Genomic DNA, 21,748 nt, shown 5'->3' with positions numbered 1-21,748 from the left:
GTAATATGTAATAATCTGGCTAAGGTAAGCAATGCAGACAACAGTGAAATCCACATATCATATCCTAGATCTGTAAGTAGAGAGCTCTGTGAAAGGACAACTGTCATCAGACATATGATGTCCTCAGAATAAGTTGAAGTATGCATCCAAATGTCACTGTGCTCACCCAGGGAATGGTTTTCCCTTGCTCCCTTAGCTCAGATTCATGGAGCATCCATGGCCTTACAGTTATTAGTGGTTACCCTCATTCCTCTAGTCATCATTAGCTGTATTTCCCTCCTTAGGAATCTTCTCGTATTATTTATAGGCGATTTATTCACATAGCTAGGAAGACACCAAAATTTTCTAATTATATCCAGTAACATCACTTTCCAGTTTTCAGTACATTCAGTTTGCCAGACAATGCTTTGCCAAAAACAAGGTTTGCCAGAAATGCTTTGCCCAAAGACAGAGGAGGCATCTGCAGCATGCGCTGACCAGACCTTATAAAAGAGTCCTTGGATCTGGGCTGCTCTGTCTGCAGAGGAAATTCATGGTAAGTGCACGTCTGTGGTTGGCAGAAAGGCACAGTGTCCCTGCAGTCCCACTCCAGTCCTGCTGTCCTGATGTATGTACATGTACCTGTAAGGGTTTGATATTTGTATCATAAAGCATGTTGGCATTTTCACTTTGTGACCTGTCTGGGGAATTGTGTGCAGCAATAATGAGAGATTTGCTGTTTCTGCTTTACAGCACTGATCACCTCCCAGCCTGCAAGGCATCTTCTCATAGCATAAGAGGTAAGAGCCACATTTGCTTGCATTTAAGGGACAGAGAAAAGTGGAAGATTTCTGTAGAGCAGATTTCTTCATGGTGACAAATCCCTTCATGGTGATAAATTGTCTACAAAAATTTTGTGGACAATTGCTGTGCATGTGTTCCTGGCCAGCGCTCTGCTATAACTAATAAAGCATGCTGATGGTTGGGCAGGCTGCTCACAGCTAACAAGGTTTCATAAGTGGCTGTGCTTGAAGACACAGCCACTATGTAATGCCAGGAAATGCTTCTTGGGGATTCCTTATGTTTAATTATGGAACACTGAGGTAAATGATCTATTCTGGCATGGAGTCCAGACAGACAGAGCTAGCCAGCAGAACAGAATGTTGCAAAACCTGACAGACTTGTGAATTGTAACTATTACTGCATATGAAACTGGCCAATCAATGTTATGAAAATGCTTTCCAAATGATACTCCAGGGTTATAATCTACATGTAGACCTCCTACTAGTAAACTTGATAAAAATGAAAAAATAGCTAACTAACCAAACAATGAAAAGGGAGGGGTACTGCTCCTATTCCTCTGAAAGAAGACTGAGTAAAATGGAAGATCTGCATGCTACTAAGAGTAGCTGCAAATATTTGTTATCATTTTGATTATTTACCTTACTAAAAGTTATGACATGACATCTATGACACGATCAAGCTGCCTGTCTAACTTCCTTGGAATTCAGATACTTTCTATTACTGGCCATGTGGTATTTCTTTGGAAGTCTAGTACTGGATTTAAATACCTGGCTTTGATTTATAAATTCTTCAGCTGAGATTTCTAGCTTTGCCTATAGTTATTTCCACAAACAATTACCACAAGAGGCTGCAATAAGGAGATTTGTCTACACTGGGGATGAAATTAAAAACTGTGTTATCTTAATATTGTCTTCAACAAAAAGAAGATGCTTATATCATAGAAAGAGGCAGACTTCTCAGATGGGAAGAGTGAAAGGCTGAGGGATAAAAACCACAGTTTTCAGCCATAGAAATTTTGATTAGACAATAAATAGAGGGGGAAATCACCATTAGGGTCATCAGACATGAAACTGGGATGCAAAGGGACTAAGAAATCTCTGTTCTTTGACATAATAAAGACTTCTCTGGAAAAAGCTGTGGGTGCCTGCTTCCAGCATTTGCCCTGGCTTCACAGGAAGGTGAGCTAAACAACTACGCAAGATTCTTCCCAAATCACACTTTCTATTACACTGTTAGGGTCTATCAATAAAGTCTGTGACAAGAAAAAATATTGACTCATTTGGGCAACATATCTGCTCCTCCACAGTGTTGTCTGCTGACAAGCCCCTCCATAAAGTGCAGCCATGTCTTCGGACGCTGAGATGGCCATCTATGGGGAGGCGGCTCCTTACCTCCGAAAATCGGAGAAGGAGAGAATTGAGGCCCAGAACAAACCTTTTGATGCCAAGACATCTGTCTTCGTGGTGCATGCAAAGGAATCCTTCGTGAAAGGGACAATCACGAGCAGGGAAACAGGCAAAGTCACTGTCAAGACTGAAAAGGGAGAGGTGAGTCAAAAACAAGAGTGAAAGAAAGCATATGATTCTAACACTGAGCTTTTCAGAGACACATATGGATCTTTCATTTCCTTGTCAGACCCTGACCGTGAAGGAAGATCAAATCTTCTCCATGAACCCTCCCAAGTATGACAAGATCGAGGACATGGCCATGATGACCCACCTGCACGAACCCGCTGTGCTGTACAACCTCAAAGAGCGTTACGCAGCCTGGATGATCTACGTAAGTGGCAGCAGCAGCTTCCTCTGGGCAGCCTCAGGAGCTGCTGGGCCAGGCTCAGGGCAAGCCAGCGAGCTGTGTCCCTTCCTTGCAGACCTACTCGGGTCTCTTCTGCGTCACTGTCAACCCCTACAAGTGGCTGCCGGTGTACAACCCCGAGGTGGTGTTGGCCTACCGAGGCAAGAAGCGCCAGGAGGCCCCTCCACACATCTTCTCCATCTCTGACAACGCCTATCAGTTCATGCTGACTGGTGAGTGGCTCTGTCTGCCTCAGGGGCCTTGGATCAATAAATTCTCTGAAGGGATACCCTGTCTCAGCAAAGTGAAGAGACTTTTTCAAACCTTTCTTGGATCTGACACACACATCTGTTGGAGTATAGCAAACTTCATAGCGTTGTTTCTGCTGTTTTAAATGAAAGATATCTCTGTACTCAGTGATGGGCTTTGGAGGTTTGCTTGTTGAAATGAAACTGACATCAGGCAAAACATTAGACTTACCTGACTATGTTTCATTCTTTCTCTGTTGTTTATTGAGTTTTAAGTGCTGTGTTTCTGCCTTGTTCACAGATCGTGAGAACCAGTCCATCCTGATCACGTAGGTACCCCCCTGCGCGGGTCCCTGCGGGGCTGCCCGGTGCCAGGGCACCTCCTGCCTGACCACGCACCCTCTGCTTCTCTCTTGGCTTTGGCAGCGGAGAATCCGGGGCCGGGAAGACTGTGAACACAAAGCGTGTCATCCAGTACTTTGCAACAATTGCAGCCAGTGGGGACAAGAAAAAGGAGGAGAAGTCATCAGGCAAAATGCAGGTGAGTCAGGAAGGACAGACTGAATGCTTGGACTGTCATTGCCCTGTCAAGAAAACACGGTCACTGAATAATGATGTCCCTGCAGGGAACGCTTGAGGATCAAATCATCAGCGCCAACCCACTGCTGGAGGCCTTTGGAAATGCCAAGACCGTGAGGAACGACAACTCCTCACGCTTTGTGAGTTTTTCATTAGAGAAGTCGTCATTTATACGGGAACAAGGATGTCAGAACGTGCTGTCACTTCTGAAGTGACAAAGTCAGATGGCTGTATTCATTAAACTAGTATTTTCCATGTATTTTAGCCAATTACAGTGGACTATCTAATTAAAAATACATCCTTAGAAGTACAATACAGTATTAAAAGGGGGATAATTTATATATGTTTTAATATCTATATAATTACCTACCTATAAATATATATACACATATTGTTAGTGTCGGTCATACTGACTGAAGGCACAATTTGGTGGAAGATGATGTAATGTATAACAAGGGGAAGATGGGGCATACAGGTGAGCAATTGCTGGATGGAAATTTTACCTGCCTTCATCAGACTAGCAGAAAAATGAATATCTGGGTTTTAGGCACAAAACTGGGCAGGTGTATCAATCTGACTGTTCAAACTTTGATATGAGTTGTTTAGAAAGGGGTAGGGACAGGGTTGCTTCAATACATCCTACCAGAAAACAAACTACTCTATGGAATGTTATTTTGATCGTTTTAATGCAAAAAGCCATTCATAAGCTCTTTTAGATTAACTGTGACTTTCCTTGAAAAATCACAATACCAATCCTCAGTCTCAGATTTAAGCTCCTTGTTTTGGGTGTGTTGCCTCTATCTCTACAACTCAAAAACAGCTGACTTCCATTTTCCACAAGACCAAAATTCCTCATTTAACTTTTATACCACCAGAATCTGCCTTCACAGAATGCTTTCTGATTTGAAAATGGCTTTCAGTGAATTGCAACATAAGTGACCCAATAAAATGCTCTGTTAGTGGTCTTCTCATTCATGTGCATTCATGGTTATCCATTAAAAAATAGTGGATAATAAAGCTCAGTTCTATCTAGTATTGGCAGTATAAAGAATTTCCTGAATTTGTTTTTGTTCTGTTTTGCTTTGTTAAAGAAAAAATAAAAGAGAAACAGCTTCTAAGATTGAAGCCTGTCCTCTGTGGAAAATGTAAGGTCACATGCTTATAGTCATGGTGAAATTTCAACATGTCTTTTTTTCTTTCCCCTCTAAAAGGGCAAATTCATCAGAATCCACTTTGGTGCCACAGGCAAGCTGGCTTCTGCTGATATTGAAACATGTAAGGGACCACCAGACCTGATCCCATTCCTTCCTCCCTTTCCACCTCAGTGTTCTCTCTCAGGTCTGACTCTGTCCTACCTTCCTTGCCAGATCTGCTGGAGAAGTCCAGAGTCACTTTCCAGCTCAAGGCGGAAAGGAGCTACCACATCTTTTATCAGATCATGTCCAACAAGAAGCCGGAGCTAATCGGTATGAAGTATTATGAATTGTTTGATAAAATCTGCATGTGTTTAATATTTATCTTCATTCTCACACCCAGATACCTCCTATTCCTCTTTACAGACATGCTCCTCATCACCACCAACCCATATGACTACCAGTTTGTGAGTCAAGGTGAGATCACAGTCCCCAGCATTAACGACCAGGAGGAGCTGATGGCCACAGATGTAAGTGTCACAGAGCATATTGGTGTGGTGAAACTTCCTTATAAAGGCCTGGAGATTTATTTGAGTAATTCTGTTGCCAGAGTGCCATTGACATCCTGGGTTTCACTGCTGATGAGAGAACAGCCATCTACAAGCTGACAGGGGCTGTCATGCACTATGGGAACCTGAAGTTCAAGCAGAAGCAACGAGAGGAGCAGGCAGAGCCTGATGGCACAGAAGGTATTAAAGCTTATAGAACTCCTAATAAAAGATATGGTTACCTAGCTGGAATTTGGAAATCATGTACTTTCCTTCTGTTTACTATCACAAGTGCATAAATCCCAGCCTCCAGAATATTCATGCTTCTAAAATTCCCTTCAAGATATCAAAAATTTCAGTGATGAGACCAACAGCTACATCAAAGAGGATATCTACTTTCATTTATCACTTCTCCTCTGTTGCTTCTTCCCTCTCTCTTTGTGTTAAGTTGCTGACAAGGCTGCCTACCTGATGGGTCTGAACTCAGCAGACCTGCTCAAGGCCCTCTGCTACCCCCGAGTCAAGGTGGGCAATGAATACGTCACCAAGGGCCAAACTGTGCAGCAGGTAACAACAACCAGCTGGTGACTGGGAACCTCTGACTTGATTTACTTTCCCCTGTTGGCTACTATTTTCCTTCTGCTCCATTCTCCTTTGGTTTAGGTATACAACTCAGTGGGTGCCCTGGCCAAGGCTGTCTATGAGAAGATGTTCCTGTGGATGGTTGTTCGCATCAACGAGCAGCTGGACACGAAGCAGCCCAGGCAGTACTTCATTGGTGTCCTGGACATTGCTGGCTTTGAGATCTTTGATGTAAGGATTTCAGGTTTGAGGGCTGCTCTTGAAGGGAAGGATTGTTATATCAGAGGACTTGCAAGTAATATTCCTCTGAAGGCTTAACATGCTAGTCATTCGTGATTTTATGTAGAAAAAAACCCAGTAATTTTCTTTTCTAGCAAAAAAACGAAATCCTCAAAAGCTTCATCCATGCAAGCACAGAGTCATGTTGTTTGTGCAGAAGCAGCAAATAGGAATTTATATGTTGCAATATTACAACTATTTGAGCTTAATGTTAAGGATTAAATAACCCAAAATATTTTGAATAAATTTATAACAGAGCTTCTGGAGCAGAACTAGGAGATGCATTGACAAATATAAAATGCATTAAAGATGTTCAAAAAGTTTTAAGAACCAAGAAATGAATAGTTAGGTGTTTAATCAGAGATATCAAGGATTTTCAGTTTGGAGACAAGAGCATGTGCTCATCTTGTTTGCTGAAATGCCAAAGTATTTTATTAATCTTAAGAGATTCACTGAAAAAATCTGCTCCAAAAAAAATCCCTCATTGTCGTTATATATGTATTTCTTTCCGGAGCTGCATATAGGTTCTTCTGTTATGGTGAGGTTCTGGTAATACAGTTGTGTTTTAACTAGGGAGATTTATAGAGGGTGGAGGAGAATGGTAAAGAACTGGGCTTATTGATGAGGGTTGGTTGTTATGTTTTTTTTCCACTGAGCAGTTCAACAGCCTGGAGCAGCTGTGCATCAACTTCACCAATGAGAAACTGCAACAGTTCTTCAACCACCACATGTTCGTGCTGGAGCAGGAGGAGTACAAGAAGGAGGGGATTGAATGGGAGTTCATTGACTTTGGCATGGACCTGGCTGCCTGCATTGAGCTCATTGAGAAGGTATTTCTGTAATTCACAATGTCAGGTATTTTCAGACATGCATTCATTTTATACATATTTCTAAATGCAGCTTGAAATGGTAAATGTGATAGTACAGATACATCAGTTTGTATTATTTTTGATTTGCTGAACAGAGCAATTCCTGATAGCAGTAATATTGCTCCACTCAGCAAGTTATTTCATCTCTGAATCTTTCTGCCTTTTCACCTTGTCCTCCCTCCTTCCTTGTGCTTCTCCCAGCCCATGGGCATCTTCTCCATCCTGGAAGAGGAGTGCATGTTCCCCAAGGCAACTGACACCTCTTTCAAGAACAAGCTCTATGACCAGCACCTGGGCAAGTCCAACAACTTCCAGAAGCCCAAGCCTGGCAAAGGCAAGGCTGAGGCCCACTTCTCCCTGGTGCACTATGCTGGCACAGTGGACTACAACATTGCTGGCTGGCTTGAGAAGAACAAGGACCCTCTGAATGAAACTGTCATTGGGCTGTACCAGAAATCATCTGTGAAGACCCTGGCTCTACTCTTTGCCTCTGCTGGAGGAGAGGCAGGTCAGTTCTCTGAAATGTCATTTCTTTGATGCCTGGATTTGGTCCCTGAAGCAACAGATGTTTCATTATCTTTACTTTATCAGAGGCTAGTGGTGGTGGTGGTGGCGGCAAGAAGGGAGGCAAGAAGAAGGGTTCTTCTTTCCAGACCGTCTCAGCTCTTTTCCGGGTATGTAAACACCTTTTCTTTTCATATATGCAGAGAATTATTCTGCATTTTGAGTTGGCACAGACTCAGAAAAAAAAAAAAAAAAAAACCACCAACAATCAACCAACCAACCAACCAACCAACCAATCAACCAACCAACCAACCAAAAAATATACTAAGTATCTTTAGACCACCATTGGAAACAAAAATCCCACGGAATAAAAAATGGCACTGTAAAAACCTAAGCTTACTCTTAATATAAACATAAAGTCTTTTCATAAAACATGCCCACTTTCTCTCCTTCATTAGGTTGATAGTAAGTTTTTCTTGTTCTACAAGGTGAGGCTTAATGCTGGGAATCAGAAGGAACTGAGCAATTGATTGAGGCATTCTCAGCTGACAATTTTCAGCCCAGTGTATCTCCATTGATCGGTCTTTCATGTTAAATTCAAGGAATGCAATGGGTTATTTTTTCCATTTTTTTTATAAATGCACACTAAATCATGATCCCACAGGAGAATCTCAACAAGCTGATGACCAATCTGCGGAGCACCCACCCCCATTTTGTGCGCTGCATCATCCCCAATGAGACTAAAACACCTGGTAAGAACCCCAAGCTGAAAGATCCTTGCTCTGACACATCCATTCCCCTCTGCCCTGCAATCTGTGCTGCTCATTTGTGCTCTGCAATGCCAGGTGCCATGGAGCACGAGCTGGTGCTGCACCAGCTGCGCTGTAACGGCGTGCTGGAAGGGATCAGGATCTGCAGGAAAGGGTTCCCCAGCAGAGTCCTCTACGCTGACTTCAAACAGAGGTGAGAGCTCTGAAATTAAGAGAGAACTCAGGTGTCCTCACCAACTGCTCTCCAACACACAACTGACATTGCCAGGGTCTCTAAGTATGGAGGGATGAAATTCCAACTTCCTCAGCCTGGTGCTACTTCAAACACTGCTCTTGGTTTCAGTAAGCAGAACGTTCTTATTACTGGACATTGCCTTCATTTCTATTTCCTCCAATTCCACAGATACAAGGTGCTTAATGCCAGTGCCATCCCTGAGGGACAGTTCATCGATAGCAAGAAGGCTTCTGAGAAGCTTCTTAGTTCAATCGATGTGGACCACACCCAGTACAAATTTGGACACACCAAGGTACAAACCCCCCATTCACTGCCTGCCTGGGTGGGTTTGCTCTCTCTACCTGCCAGTGATGTGCTGCAACATTCCCTCTCTCAAGGTGTTCTTCAAAGCTGGGCTGATAGGTGTTCTGGAGGAGATGAGGGATGAGAAGCTGGCACAGCTCATCACCCGCACCCAGGCCTTGTGCAGAGGCTTCCTGATGAGGGTGGAATACCGGAGAATGGTGGAGCGCAGGTACACCTTCCTCTTCTTCTGTTAAAGTAATTTTGCTCATGGAAAAGTGTTGACACTTGTCAGACTGAGAATATTCATTATACATTTTAATTATGCCTCAGGGAATCCATCTTCTGCATCCAGTACAACATTCGTGCATTCATGAATGTCAAACACTGGCCATGGATGAAGCTGTTCTTCAAGATCAAGCCCTTGCTGAAGAGTGCAGAGTCTGAGAAGGAAATGGCCAACATGAAGGAAGAGTTTGAGAAAAGCAAGGAGGAGCTTGCAAAGTCTGAGGCAAAGCGGAAGGAGCTGGAAGAGAAAATGGCATCTCTGATGAAGGAGAAAAATGACCTGCAGCTCCAAGTGCAATCTGTAAGTATTGTTAGTGTATTTCTTCCAGGTACCTTTACAGCGCAGAAGTCTCATGTTGCACAATAAATTGTCTGAGGAAATATTTTAATATGAAGAATGGAAGGTAGCATTAAGACCACTCCGTGTCACCATTAAAATGGGAGGTTCTAGCTTGGGAATGATTTTTGAAGCATGGATGCCATAGGTCTGTTTCTGCAGGCTCACAATATAGCATCCAGTGTGGTCACTGGAGATACAGAATTTACAGTTAGCAGAGTCTGTGGAGCAATTCATTTGACAACTTTCTCTGGTTTCAGAGAGTTGCCCAAAGACCCATATCCCATTTTATATGATACATGTTATGTCACCTGTCCTTCTGCAACCACTTTTCCAGGAGGACACAAAATCCCTCTGCTTTCTGTCACAACCCTGGATGTACCTCCTAAGTCCATTGGGAGATCGAGGGACTGGTCAATGTTTAAACATAACCTTGTGTATTTAGATGTTTGCTACACAGATTCAAAATATACGCAGGTTCAAACTGAAACCTCTGATTGCACCTAGACTATATATCAATTTATATCACTCAAAGAAAAATAATTCAAAGTCAGTCTTGCCAAAAAATGCTTATAAAAAGATAAAGAAAAAAATCCCTACACACTTATATACAGAACTTAACTTTCAGAGAAAGTATTCAAAATCCTTGAATATAAATGTACTACTGGCCATTATCATCTTATGCATGAGAAAAATGGAAGGGAATAATTGATGAGAGCAAAAAAATGAAATAGAATAAAAACCTAATTTGAATTAAAAGAGTCAGTGCAAAAAAAGTACCTTACTAGAAGAAAACCAAAAAGAATAATTCCATGTTTCTTTTCCTCAGTGAGAAATACCATTTATATATTTATCTTTAGCAAACAGTTGTGATTTGCAAACAAATCCTTGTTGCTCTACTAGGAAGCTGATGCTTTGGCCGATGCTGAGGAAAGGTGCGACCAGCTCATCAAAACCAAAATCCAGCTGGAAGCCAAAATAAAGGAGGTGACTGAAAGGGCTGAAGATGAAGAGGAGATTAATGCTGAGTTGACAGCCAAGAAGAGAAAGCTGGAGGATGAATGTTCAGAGCTGAAGAAAGATATTGATGACCTTGAGCTAACACTAGCCAAGGTGGAGAAGGAAAAACACGCCACCGAAAACAAGGTAGGAGGTAGAACCTGTCACTCGCACACTGGAAAAGAGCCCTGTGCTGTTACTGGACTTCTGTAGCTACTATATTTACATTTGCTCCTTTCTTCCCCAAGGTGAAAAACCTGACTGAGGAGATGGCAGCTCTGGATGAGACCATTGCCAAGCTGACAAAGGAGAAGAAAGCCCTCCAAGAGGCCCATCAGCAGACCCTGGATGACCTGCAGGCAGAGGAAGACAAAGTCAATACTCTGACCAAAGCCAAGACCAAGCTGGAACAGCAAGTGGATGATGTAAGCACACAGACATAGAGCAGGAACAGGACAGGTATGGAGTCCAAGCTGGCTGGCAGAGGCCTGATGGTCTTGTTGTGTTTAGCTGGAAGGGTCCCTGGAGCAAGAGAAGAAACTGCGCATGGACCTGGAGAGAGCCAAGAGGAAACTGGAAGGAGACCTGAAGCTGGCCCAGGACAGCATCATGGATTTGGAGAATGATAAGCAGCAGCTGGATGAGAAGCTGAAGAAGTAAGTGTGGTTCTGGGACTCCTGAGTGCTGGGCTGCAGCGCTTGTCTCTTTTCTTGGAGCTCTAACACGGTTCACTTGTCCCAAAGGAAAGACTTTGAAATCAGCCAGATCCAGAGCAAGATCGAGGACGAACAAGCAGTAGGCATGCAATTTCAGAAGAAGATCAAGGAGCTGCAGGCAAGTCTCTGTTCCTTCCCCTGCCTTGCTCAGGCTCAGCTCAGGCAGGAGGAGGGCATGGCTGTGAAGGGTCCCTGCTGTTCTGCAGGCCCGCATTGAGGAGCTGGAGGAGGAAATTGAGGCAGAGCGAACCTCTCGCGCTAAAGCAGAGAAGCATCGCTCTGACCTGTCCAGGGAGCTGGAGGAGATCAGCGAGCGCCTGGAAGAAGCAGGAGGGGCCACAGCAGCCCAGATTGATATGAACAAGAAGCGTGAGGCAGAGTTCCAGAAGATGCGCCGTGACCTGGAAGAGGCCACGCTGCAGCACGAAGCCACGGCTGCCGCCCTGCGCAAGAAGCACGCGGACAGCACGGCTGAGCTGGGCGAGCAGATCGACAACCTGCAACGTGTGAAGCAGAAGCTGGAGAAGGAGAAGAGTGAGCTGAAGATGGAGATTGATGACTTGGCCAGCAACATGGAGTCTGTCTCCAAGGCCAAGGTACACCATTATTTTCTTGGTTCATTGACCCCATGGAGTACAACACAATCCTTGCTCCTTGCTCTTTTTAATGTGTGGGTGGTTAACTCATCGTTTTCCATATGCTGAAATACAGGCCAACCTGGAGAAGATGTGCCGCACTCTGGAAGATCAGCTGAGTGAGATTAAGTCCAAGGAAGAAGAACATCAGCGCATGATCAATGACCTCACTGCTCAAAGAGCTCGTCTGCAGACAGAGTCAGGTGAGACACCCACATCTACATGTGCAGATCAATAATGTCTCAGAGTTATTGGAAAATTTTCTCTTCTGGGCACATGGTCTTTTCAACACACTTTGTGTCGCATCTTCTGTGAAATGCTTGAAATGGGATCATAAATTTCAGCATGGACTAAAAATTATTTGGTTTTACGTCTCCAAGTATTTTCTGTGTCACCATGAATGGCATTAAAACTGTTGTGTATCTGCAAATTTTCTCAGGTGAATATTCACGTCAGGTGGAAGAGAAAGATGCCATGGTGTCTCAGCTGTCAAGAGGCAAGCAGGCTTTCACCCAGCAGATTGAGGAACTCAAGAGGCATCTGGAGGAAGAGATAAAGGTGATTCCTCCTCTCAGAGGTGCTCCAGATTGTTATGTGACTACTGAAATACATGATGAGAAAGGGAAAAATAAAATCATGTAAATTGGTGCAAGTAATCTGCTAACTTTTACTTCAAGTTTATCCACTATTCCTATTTTTCAGTCCCAGCTTCTTTCCTCATTGAGTGCATGGCTGTCCTTTTGCATAGAAGCATGATCCAGTTTCCAATGAATATTCAGTCATATTTCCTGGGATACTTCTCTTCCATGACCCAATACCATTTTTACCACAGGCCAAGAGTGCCCTGGCCCATGCCCTGCAGTCTGCTCGCCACGACTGTGACTTGCTCCGGGAACAATATGAGGAGGAGCAGGAGGCCAAGGGGGAGCTGCAGCGAGCCCTGTCCAAGGCCAACAGTGAAGTGGCTCAGTGGAGAACCAAATACGAGACGGACGCGATTCAGCGCACGGAGGAGCTCGAGGAGGCCAAGTACGTGGGGAAAGTGAGCAAGGCAAGCAGAGATTAAGACCAGAAATTCTTAGAGACCGCTGTGACATTGTTGGGAAGAGGTCAGTGTTCTGTTTGGGGTTGGGGCACAAGGAGAATAGCAAGTAAATTCTATAATGCGTGTTGTGTTGGAGAAAAAGTCACAGGCAAACCTGTAGAAGACAGGGACTGGTAGAGAGACTGGGAAAAGCCCATCAACCACATGCAACAACTTCTCTTTTTCTCTTAAACCATGAGCTATATTTAACACAGGAAGAAGCTGGCCCAGCGCCTGCAGGATGCAGAGGAACATGTTGAGGCTGTCAATGCCAAATGTGCCTCCCTGGAAAAGACAAAGCAGAGGCTGCAGAATGAAGTGGAGGACCTGATGATTGACGTGGAGAGATCCAATGCTGCCTGCGCTGCTCTGGATAAGAAGCAGAAGAACTTTGACAAGGTCTTTTGGCCTCCAGCACCAGCCCTCCTGGCCAGAGCATGGCCCCGTGATGGCCACAGCCCTGCTCACCTCCCGTTTCTCTTCAGATCCTGGCAGAATGGAAGCAGAAGTACGAGGAAACGCAGGCTGAGCTGGAGGCCTCGCAGAAGGAGTCGCGCTCTCTGAGCACGGAGCTGTTCAAGATGAAGAATGCCTATGAGGAGTCCTTGGACCACCTGGAAACAATGAAGAGGGAGAACAAGAACTTGCAGCGTAAGGCCCTGGCCCTCTGATACTCACTGGAGTTTCTCACAAACTTTTCTATCTGCCACATTTATCAGCTCTGGGCCTGCAGGGATAAGATTGTGCCTGGCACCTTGATGCAGCAGAGCCTTTCACCCTTCAGCTCTGTGCCTGACCCTGGTGCTTTTCTCCCTTCCTTGCAGAGGAGATTTCTGACCTCACTGAGCAGATTGCGGAGGGAGGAAAGGCGATTCATGAGCTGGAGAAAGTGAAGAAGCAGATTGAGCAGGAGAAATCTGAACTGCAAACCTCCCTGGAGGAAGCTGAGGTAAAGCCTTCTATGGTTAACAGCTCGGCAACTTCAGGTAACATTTAAATAATTCTATGCACTGAGAACTGAGCAGAGGCATAGGAAGCAGGTTTTCTTCCCACCAGTAAAATCATTGAATCCACAGGTATGCTTTTTTCTTTCCTTTCTTGAAGTCTCAAACCTCTTGTTATACATTATTCTTTGTGATAACAATTCATATAAAGTTGTTGACATTGCTATTTTTTATATTTAACTGGATTTTATACTTTTTTTAGGCCTCCCTGGAACATGAGGAGGGGAAGATCCTGCGCCTGCAGCTTGAGCTCAACCAAGTGAAGGCTGAGATTGACAGGAAGATAGCAGAGAAAGATGAGGAGATTGATCAGATGAAACGGAACCACCTCAGAATTGTGGAGTCCATGCAGAGCACTCTGGATGCTGAGATCAGGAGCAGGAATGAAGCCCTGAGGCTGAAGAAGAAGATGGAGGGAGACCTGAATGAAATGGAGATCCAGCTGAGCCATGCCAACCGCATGGCTGCAGAGGCACAGAAGAACCTGAGAAACACCCAGGCAGTGCTGAAGGTATGGCATTAGAGACCAGGTTCTCGTGGTTTTCTTACACTGCTGCAAATATTTCTCTTGTACTGTTCTATCTTTTCTATATTAATATGAAAATGGAAAAAGGGTAAATAGGAAGGATATGCCTCCCAAACATTCTTGTCTCTCTTTCCAGGACACTCAGCTGCACCTGGACGATGCTCTCAGGACACAGGATGACCTGAAGGAGCAGGTGGCCATGGTGGAGCGCAGAGCAAACCTGCTGCAGGCTGAGGTTGAGGAGCTCCGGGCAGCCCTGGAGCAGACGGAGCGGTCGAGGAAATTGGCTGAGCAGGAGCTTCTGGATGCAAGTGAGAGAGTTCAGCTCCTCCATACTCAGGTATATTCTAGAATTGAAGACATATAAGACCTAAAGTATTTTGAGAACTAAAGTTAACAATAGGTTTGTTTTCCTTTTTTAATTGCAATACAGCAATTAGTCTTCAGCAGTCTACCATTGCCATTTATCAGTTATTTGTATTCTTCATGTGAAACTGTAACAAAAATATAAATAAAAATAGGTAATTTGATTTTCCTAGAAATGATGTGAAGCAACTGGAGAAAGAGAATGTGCTTATTTCCTTCCATAGAACACCAGCCTGATCAATACCAAGAAGAAGCTGGAAACAGACATTGCCCAGATCCAGGGTGAAATGGAGGATACCATCCAGGAAGCCCGCAATGCTGAGGAGAAGGCCAAGAAGGCCATCACAGATGTGAGTTGGACACTCCTGGCATTGCTCATAGTGAATGTACTATCCCCAAAATATCTCCAGTCGTAAAATGGCTCTGACCTTTTGGTCTGAGCAGGCGGCCATGATGGCAGAAGAGCTGAAGAAGGAGCAGGACACCAGTGCCCACCTGGAGAGGATGAAGAAGAACCTGGACCAGACAGTGAAGGACCTGCAGCTTCGTCTGGATGAGGCCGAGCAGCTGGCACTGAAGGGAGGGAAGAAGCAGATCCAGAAGCTGGAGGCCAGGGTGTGTAGGGCTGGGGCTGTGCCTGAGTGAGCGTGTCCCTCCTTGGAGAGACCTTGTCAGGGCAGCTGCAGGGATGGGCTTGTGCTTGCAGGTGCGGGAGCTGGAAGGGGAGGTTGATGCTGAGCAGAAGCGCAGCGCTGAAGCCGTGAAGGGTGTGCGCAAGTACGAGCGGAGGGTGAAGGAACTCACCTACCAGGTAAGGCAGGAGCTCTCCTTGTGCTGATGCACCCTTATTCCATCAATCAAAAGAGATTCTCATGTTCTGCAAGGAAAATGGCTATATTGAGGCATGCAGAAAGCAATAATTCACTCTTTTCACTCTGCCAACACTCTAGTCTGAGGAGGACAGGAAGAATATTCTCAGGCTGCAGGATCTGGTGGACAAGCTGCAAATGAAAGTGAAATCCTACAAGAGACAAGCTGAGGAAGCTGTGAGTATTGGTCAGGGAAATAAAAAGCACTGCTTCCTCCAATTGTCCAGGTGTCCAGGAGAGGAATATCAAAAGTTTTAAAATGTTAAAAATCATCAGTTGAGGAGGGGACTTTGTCAACCAGATATGCCTCCCCCACCACATGAGCACTAAAGAAGTGGGAGAATAAGTACAGAAATGATAAATTGAAGGGCTGAAATTGATTCTCACATGTGACACAGTCATGGTGAAGCTTGTCCCAGCAGGGTCCTGAAAAGGGGAGGATGAGGAGCTCTGTGTGAGGCTGATGTGTGAGCAGTGGTGGGAGGGGGATGGAGATTTGCAGCCCCCCAAGGCTGACTTGCAGCAGGACTGAAACCCCTGCCCATGGCTCCTCACCACTGACTCCCTTTCCCCACACAGGAGGAGCTGTCCAATGTCAACCTGTCCAAGTTCCGCAAGATCCAGCACGAGCTGGAGGAAGCCGAGGAGCGGGCTGACATTGCAGAGTCACAGGTCAACAAGCTCCGAGTGAAGAGCCGGGAGTTTCACAGCAAGAAAATAGCAGAGGAAGAGTGAGGGTGTCATGAGGCATCAAAGTGACCTGAGGGCTGCACAAAATGTGAACCCTCTGTCACTTCTTTCTGCAATGAGGCTTTATAAATTAGTCAATGTCTAAAGACAAAAACCGTAGATTCCTTTGCATGAAAAGCAGTAGTTACATTTTAGTTCTGCAGTTATTTAGGTGTTGATTGTGTTCAAACAGTTAATATTCAGGGGTAAACTCCTGAATTTTCTAGAGTATGATTCAGAAACTCTAGTACTCCAACTATAGTAAAAGTGATGGGCATGAGAGCAAACAAAAATTTTTGCACTGTACTAGTGTTTCCCTGAAATGGATTTGTGATTTAAAGTTAGAATAAATAAATATTAAATAAATAATGCTTTTCAGGAACAGCAATTGTAAGCCTATGTGTTAGAAATTTACAAGCATACATATCAAAAGAAACTGTTTTTATTTTTTAACACCGGAATGGAGAGCAGCTCTGATAACACGTCACCATAAAGAAATCTCCAAGTCTGGTACCCTGAGAATTCAGAGAAGCTCTTTACATGGCCTTTCCACACTGCCAAACAGTGCTTGCTGTCTTCCTTTGGCAGCAGTGCCTGAGCTTTGTTGTATAAGGAAACGGAAAACTGGATGGAAAAAAGTAGCTGATAAACCCTGGCTTTTTTTTTTTCCATCCCACATGAGTTACACTGCAGAATATAATGCATGGGCAGGACAAAAATGAGGAAAAGGTGACCATGAGGAAGAGCAAGGCAGGAAGGATGTTCCCCATTCTCATTCAGTGCCCCAGCAGGGGCTGTGCAGCCTGAGCAGGTGGTGAGTCTGGAGAGCACAGGTACCTCCACCCTGAAGCAAAGAGATCAGTGCCCACTGGGACAGCACAGTGACATTGGAGCTTCCTTTGTCTGGAATAGGTGTTTAGAGGCAACCTGCACAGCAAGAGGCAGCTTAACAGACCTTTCACCAGTTCCTGGCATGTCAGGAAGCTGCTGAGGGAAGATTCTACAAGCAGATGTAGAGAATGGTAAATGAGACTTGGCTTTAAATACAGGGACACTTGCAGGGCCCTCAGGGTCCCTAGATATCTCTACACCTCTCCATTTACAGGGAGTACTCCAAAGAGCTGTGAAATGGCTGGGGAAGGGAGCTGGAAGTACTGGAGAGCCTTTTGCACTGACCACAGCAGTCAGTGTGTTTGCAGCAACGTTCAGGTCTGGGAGATCCTCCTCCTCCCAAACACACTGAGGTTTACACCCACAGAATCCTTCCATTTTACAACTAAATATGGAAGTAGTTTGCTAGGCAGCAGCTAAATATATTTAAGGAGAAGATGATGCCCTGGGTTGACTCTTGTGTCACTGTAAGTGATGCTCTTCAGAGACATCATCTCTATGTGTGAAGCTGTGAAAACTTCATCAGTGCCAGTGATATCTGGGCAACAAGGAAAAGAAACCTTGGGTACCTTTATAGACCTGCTGACAGAGTAGTAAATATCACAACAACTTTGGGGACCATGTTTCAGTGCCAAGACTCCCTGTTCCCTTTGGACAATATTACAGTCTCTCTCCAAAATGAACAAGCTGCTCTGACTGTAGAAGAATCAGGATGCACATGAAGCACATGAGACTGTTGGGGCTCCTCTCTCACCTGTATTTGTTACTATTTTGGCCTGAGGAATTGTTACTAATGCTCAGCTGATGAAAGGGAACATTGCAAGTTCCTTAAGAAACAACACCTGGGACCAGCATTCCAACTGCACAGGTGGAAGAGAGAGAAATCACACACATTGCACTGTGCTGAGCTGGCCTTGCCAGCAGCCATCCTGGAAAGCAGGGCTGGAATCAGAGAGGAATAGTAAAGGGATGAGTAAGGAAAACCAATTTCTCCTCACTTTGGATTTGCTGCCTTGGCTGGAGGACAGGAGTCATTTTGCATCAACACACTATTTCTGGAGTCAGGCTGCTTGTGAGATAAAATGTGCTGATGCACAGGTAACTGATCTAGGAAGAAACATGGGCCCATAAGTGGCCTAAAGAAACAAGTCTCAGAGAAGGTTTAAAATAGATGCAGCTGATGAACTCCACTAGAGCTGCTGCCCCATGTGGACTATGGAGTTCTCTGACCTTCAGCAGCTTGGGCATGGACAGCTGTGCCTCCTGGGCACCAAAGCATCAGCACTTTGAGAGGCACTAAGACATGGAGAAAGTCTTTCTGCCCTGAAGACACAGGTTCCTCACCAAGGCTTCTTGCCAGCAATTCATCTTTCCAGTTCTCCAAGTACTCATTGTCTACCCCTCAGCCCACAGTAACATTGCCTTGACCAGAAAGGGTTTCTTCCCCAACAGCAGAAAATAAGGGGGCCAAGGAGTGAAGGCCAGAAAGGAAAAGAGAAAGAAATGGAGGGAGAGACAGGTGGAGCCAGAGAAGGAGAGTAGAGGAGAAGTGGGTTGGGTAGATACTGTGAGAAAGAAATGGAGAAAGAGAATGAAACACAGAAAATGCTAGAGAAATAGAGGAAGGGAGGAAGATACTGAGAAAGATGAGAAAGAAAGCAAGATTGAGAAAAAAATATTCAGATGGGGAGCAAGAAAAGTCATGAAGAGGAGGGGAGAAAGAGACAGAATGTAGAGATGGCAGGAAGAAAAAGAGAAAGGAAGAGAACAAACAATTTAGCATTGTTTGGGTTTTGGTACTTGACAAACTGACAGTGGACTGAACTTGGCTGATTTGATCACTGCTCTTGTGAGGCCCCTGTTCACCAACCCACATCACACCCAACACCCTAGAATGGGTGCCTTGCTAAGGACAGTAAGAGAGTGCCCTAATAAACAAATCTGTTCTCTGAATCTCTGCTCTGTCCTGGCACTGCAGGAGGGGCAGGCAGGTCTGGTGCTCCCTCACTTCCCAAGGCCTTGTGAGCAGTGGTATTAAAAGAAAAGGCTGAAAACACTGAAGTGGGGCAGCTTGGGAAAGCAGAAGTGCTCATGTGGACTGGGAAGGATGAGGAGAATGTGGGACTCTGGTTGGAGAGAGGAGAGAATGGGTTCACACTGCAGGCTTTGCATGACATCCAACTACTTTGCAAGCTGGTAATACTTCTAGACACAGAGTCTAAATGTGACGGTGTTCATGGCAGATACACGAGCCAGTGCACAGAGTATTGGAATTTAAGCTAGGCAGGAAGTTTTCCCAGCCTTAAATGCTCTTGGAAATGTTCATAATTTCCTCCTCTTTTGGTATTCCAAAACACTTTTTAATGTTTGTGTCATCCTGAAAGATACCTGCCTCGGTTAGCCAAAACTCTGGCCTTAGTGAAGAATGGATTATGTCCACATTGCAATACAGAACTTCTGGAATCAAACTAGAAGATGCTTAGAACTAACAGAGAGAAAAATCTGTTTTTCCTAGGAGTGATTTGAGATTGTGAATCAGCCCTTATGGAAGTGAGGGGAAAACTGGCATGAAAAACATAACACAACATAACCCACAATAGTTCTGTGAGTAACTGCCTGAACCTTACTCTGTTGCAGGAGGTATTATGGGTGCTAAAACCGGTTTTTAGGTCATAAGTAACATGTGACAATTCTTAAAAAGAGTACAGCCACATCTCAGACAAGGATAATATGTATGCTTCTTCAAATAACAGCATTCAAAAGCAAGGTTATCAAAACCAGATGCCTTCATGGCACCTGTTATCTCTCAGTGATTTCAACTGCTCATGTTCTCCGATGTTTTCTGGGAGGAGCAGTCACTTTTTCAAAATTGCACTATTTCAGTAACCCTGATTCCCTTTTGGTCCAGGTCCTTCTCCACCTTCAACTCCTTTACCACCTGTTGCCTTTCTTCTTGACTCTTCCACCCAGACTCCACCCAGCCTGCTCACCCCACACACCTGTTCTGTAACAGGAGCTCCTCAGCTGCTTTGCTGAGAGATGGAAAGGGCATCCTGAAGGTCGTGTCCTCATCCAGGACCCACTCTCCAGCTCTCTTCCATGGAGGCTTCCTGGAGAGACAGGAGGAGCCTAAGTAACTGTGCAGCTTTGATACTCACTCAGCACCTGCCCAGGTGTTCTATTTTTACCTTCTGCTCCACTTCACAGTTGAGTGATGCTGAGATATCTTTGAAGTTTCTCTCTTCCCGTTCTCATTTCTGAAATACACAAGTGTGAAATACTGTACAGGCTTATGTGGCATATTATGCTATACCATTAAGCTTTACCTTAAATGAATTGAAAAATTAACCTTGAAGCAATCTCAAGAGAGTAGAATGAGGAGACAGAAGGATCTTCAAAGTCCCTCCATGTTTTGGTGCATGGGACAGAGCACCCTTCACAAGTAAATTCTAGCCCCAGAAATACTAGCTTACCTTTGCCATGGCCAAAACTTCCCTGCACCTATTCTGTACCTCTCCCCCTGAATATTTTTAAGATTCTGGGGGGTTCTGTTTATCAACCTGCTTTACTCAAAAATCAATTAACCCTCCCAGTCTTACCTGATATGGAATTTCTGAACCACACAGCACTACAGCACCACTTTGGACTGGACACTTCCTGCAGGGAAGCATGCATTTCACCAAACCCATGCACTTCATTAGCCACCAAGAGAAAGGGATGTTAGGTTAAGGAAAGTGTGTCCTACCATCTCCTGAGTCCAGTGCCCAGCTGCATCTTAAAACTGGGAAGTGTTGGGATGAGAAGCCTTGCTCTGAATGATCAGTGTTTCAGCAATTCTGTTTCTTTGCTGCTAACATTCCTGGCAGCTCTCGTTTTACACACAGGGCAGCAGAAGTGCTGCTGCAGCAGGAGCTGAGCATTCCCTGTCAGAGGGCTCATCAGGGGTCCACAGAGCACACTGATGCCTCCAGCATGCCCTGTCATACTGACAGCATGGCTGACAACAGCACAGGCAAGCTGAAAATCCCATGAGGAATGCTTTTCAAATAGTGTTGCACTGAATGCCCTCTTTTTGGCATAGTTACTTTTAACTTTGTCTGTTCCTTTATTCAGTTCAGGTTCAGATTCAGAAATATCTGTCTTTCCCTACACAGGAGGGAAGAAGTTTGAGATAAGAATTTGCTTAAACAATATTGTTAGCAAACCCCCTCACAGACATTATCAGAAATATCAAAATGTTGGAGGTGGACCAACTTCAAATATTTTCAAATCAATTACTAATCACTAACAATCACTAACATTATCAGGTATTCTATTCTGATTAGCCCATGGGAATGATTGGCAGGAATGGGTTCCCAGCAGAACAACCTCAGAAAGGAGGGAGCTACAAGTAGGCCAGAGAGGAAGAAATTGAATAAAAATAAAGAAGACAGAGTCCCAAATTGTGGATTAGAATAAGTAAATTAACTTCACCTTAAGAAAGAATTTCAAAAAGGAAACATATAAATGAAACAGGAATAGTGAATAAGACTCCCTATGAAATTAAATGTAACAGGAATTAATGGGAGTAGGGCAGTCTCTGGGCTGAACAGCAGCATAGGCATTCAGGGCTTTTCTCACTTTCTGACACCAAGACTGGGCACAGTGCAGCCACAGCATGAATTTGCTCTGAAATTTCTGCAAGCAGACAACATTATC

General features: G+C 44.6%; 1 protein-coding gene across 2 annotated transcripts; it reads left to right on the top strand.

Annotated features, from left to right (window-relative positions):
* Positions 1-2,126: 2,126 nt before the first annotated feature.
* On the top strand, positions 2,127-16,165 carry LOC311161046 (myosin heavy chain, skeletal muscle, adult-like; the record flags this gene model as incomplete). Of its 2 annotated transcripts, none has more annotated exons than XM_084218304.1 (38): positions 2,127-2,330; positions 2,419-2,562; positions 2,654-2,810; positions 3,127-3,154; positions 3,252-3,366; positions 3,452-3,544; positions 4,616-4,679; positions 4,772-4,870; positions 4,964-5,067; positions 5,148-5,286; positions 5,534-5,652; positions 5,749-5,898; positions 6,606-6,776; positions 7,017-7,323; positions 7,407-7,489; positions 7,984-8,071; positions 8,165-8,282; positions 8,493-8,616; positions 8,702-8,838; positions 8,940-9,195; positions 10,135-10,377; positions 10,479-10,655; positions 10,741-10,886; positions 10,974-11,064; positions 11,153-11,542; positions 11,658-11,784; positions 12,021-12,139; positions 12,414-12,610; positions 12,881-13,064; positions 13,151-13,316; positions 13,490-13,614; positions 13,872-14,180; positions 14,332-14,535; positions 14,786-14,911; positions 15,006-15,176; positions 15,268-15,372; positions 15,512-15,607; positions 16,010-16,165. In XM_084218304.1, the coding sequence occupies 38 exons, from the start codon at positions 2,127-2,129 to the stop codon at positions 16,163-16,165; spliced, it is 5,832 nt and encodes a 1,943-aa protein (XP_084074430.1). The 2 variants fall into 2 exon arrangements, with proteins under 2 accessions (XP_084074430.1, XP_084074431.1); XM_084218305.1 differs by having other exon boundaries at positions 7,017-7,327; positions 7,414-7,489.
* Between the last annotated feature and the right edge of the window lie 5,583 nt (positions 16,166-21,748).

The sequence above is a fragment of the Fringilla coelebs genome (genome assembly GCF_963513975.1).
Source record: "Fringilla coelebs genome assembly, chromosome: 19".
In the NCBI taxonomy this organism is placed as follows: domain Eukaryota; kingdom Metazoa; phylum Chordata; class Aves; order Passeriformes; family Fringillidae; genus Fringilla; species Fringilla coelebs.
This window is presented reverse-complemented; position numbering and strand designations above follow the sequence as displayed.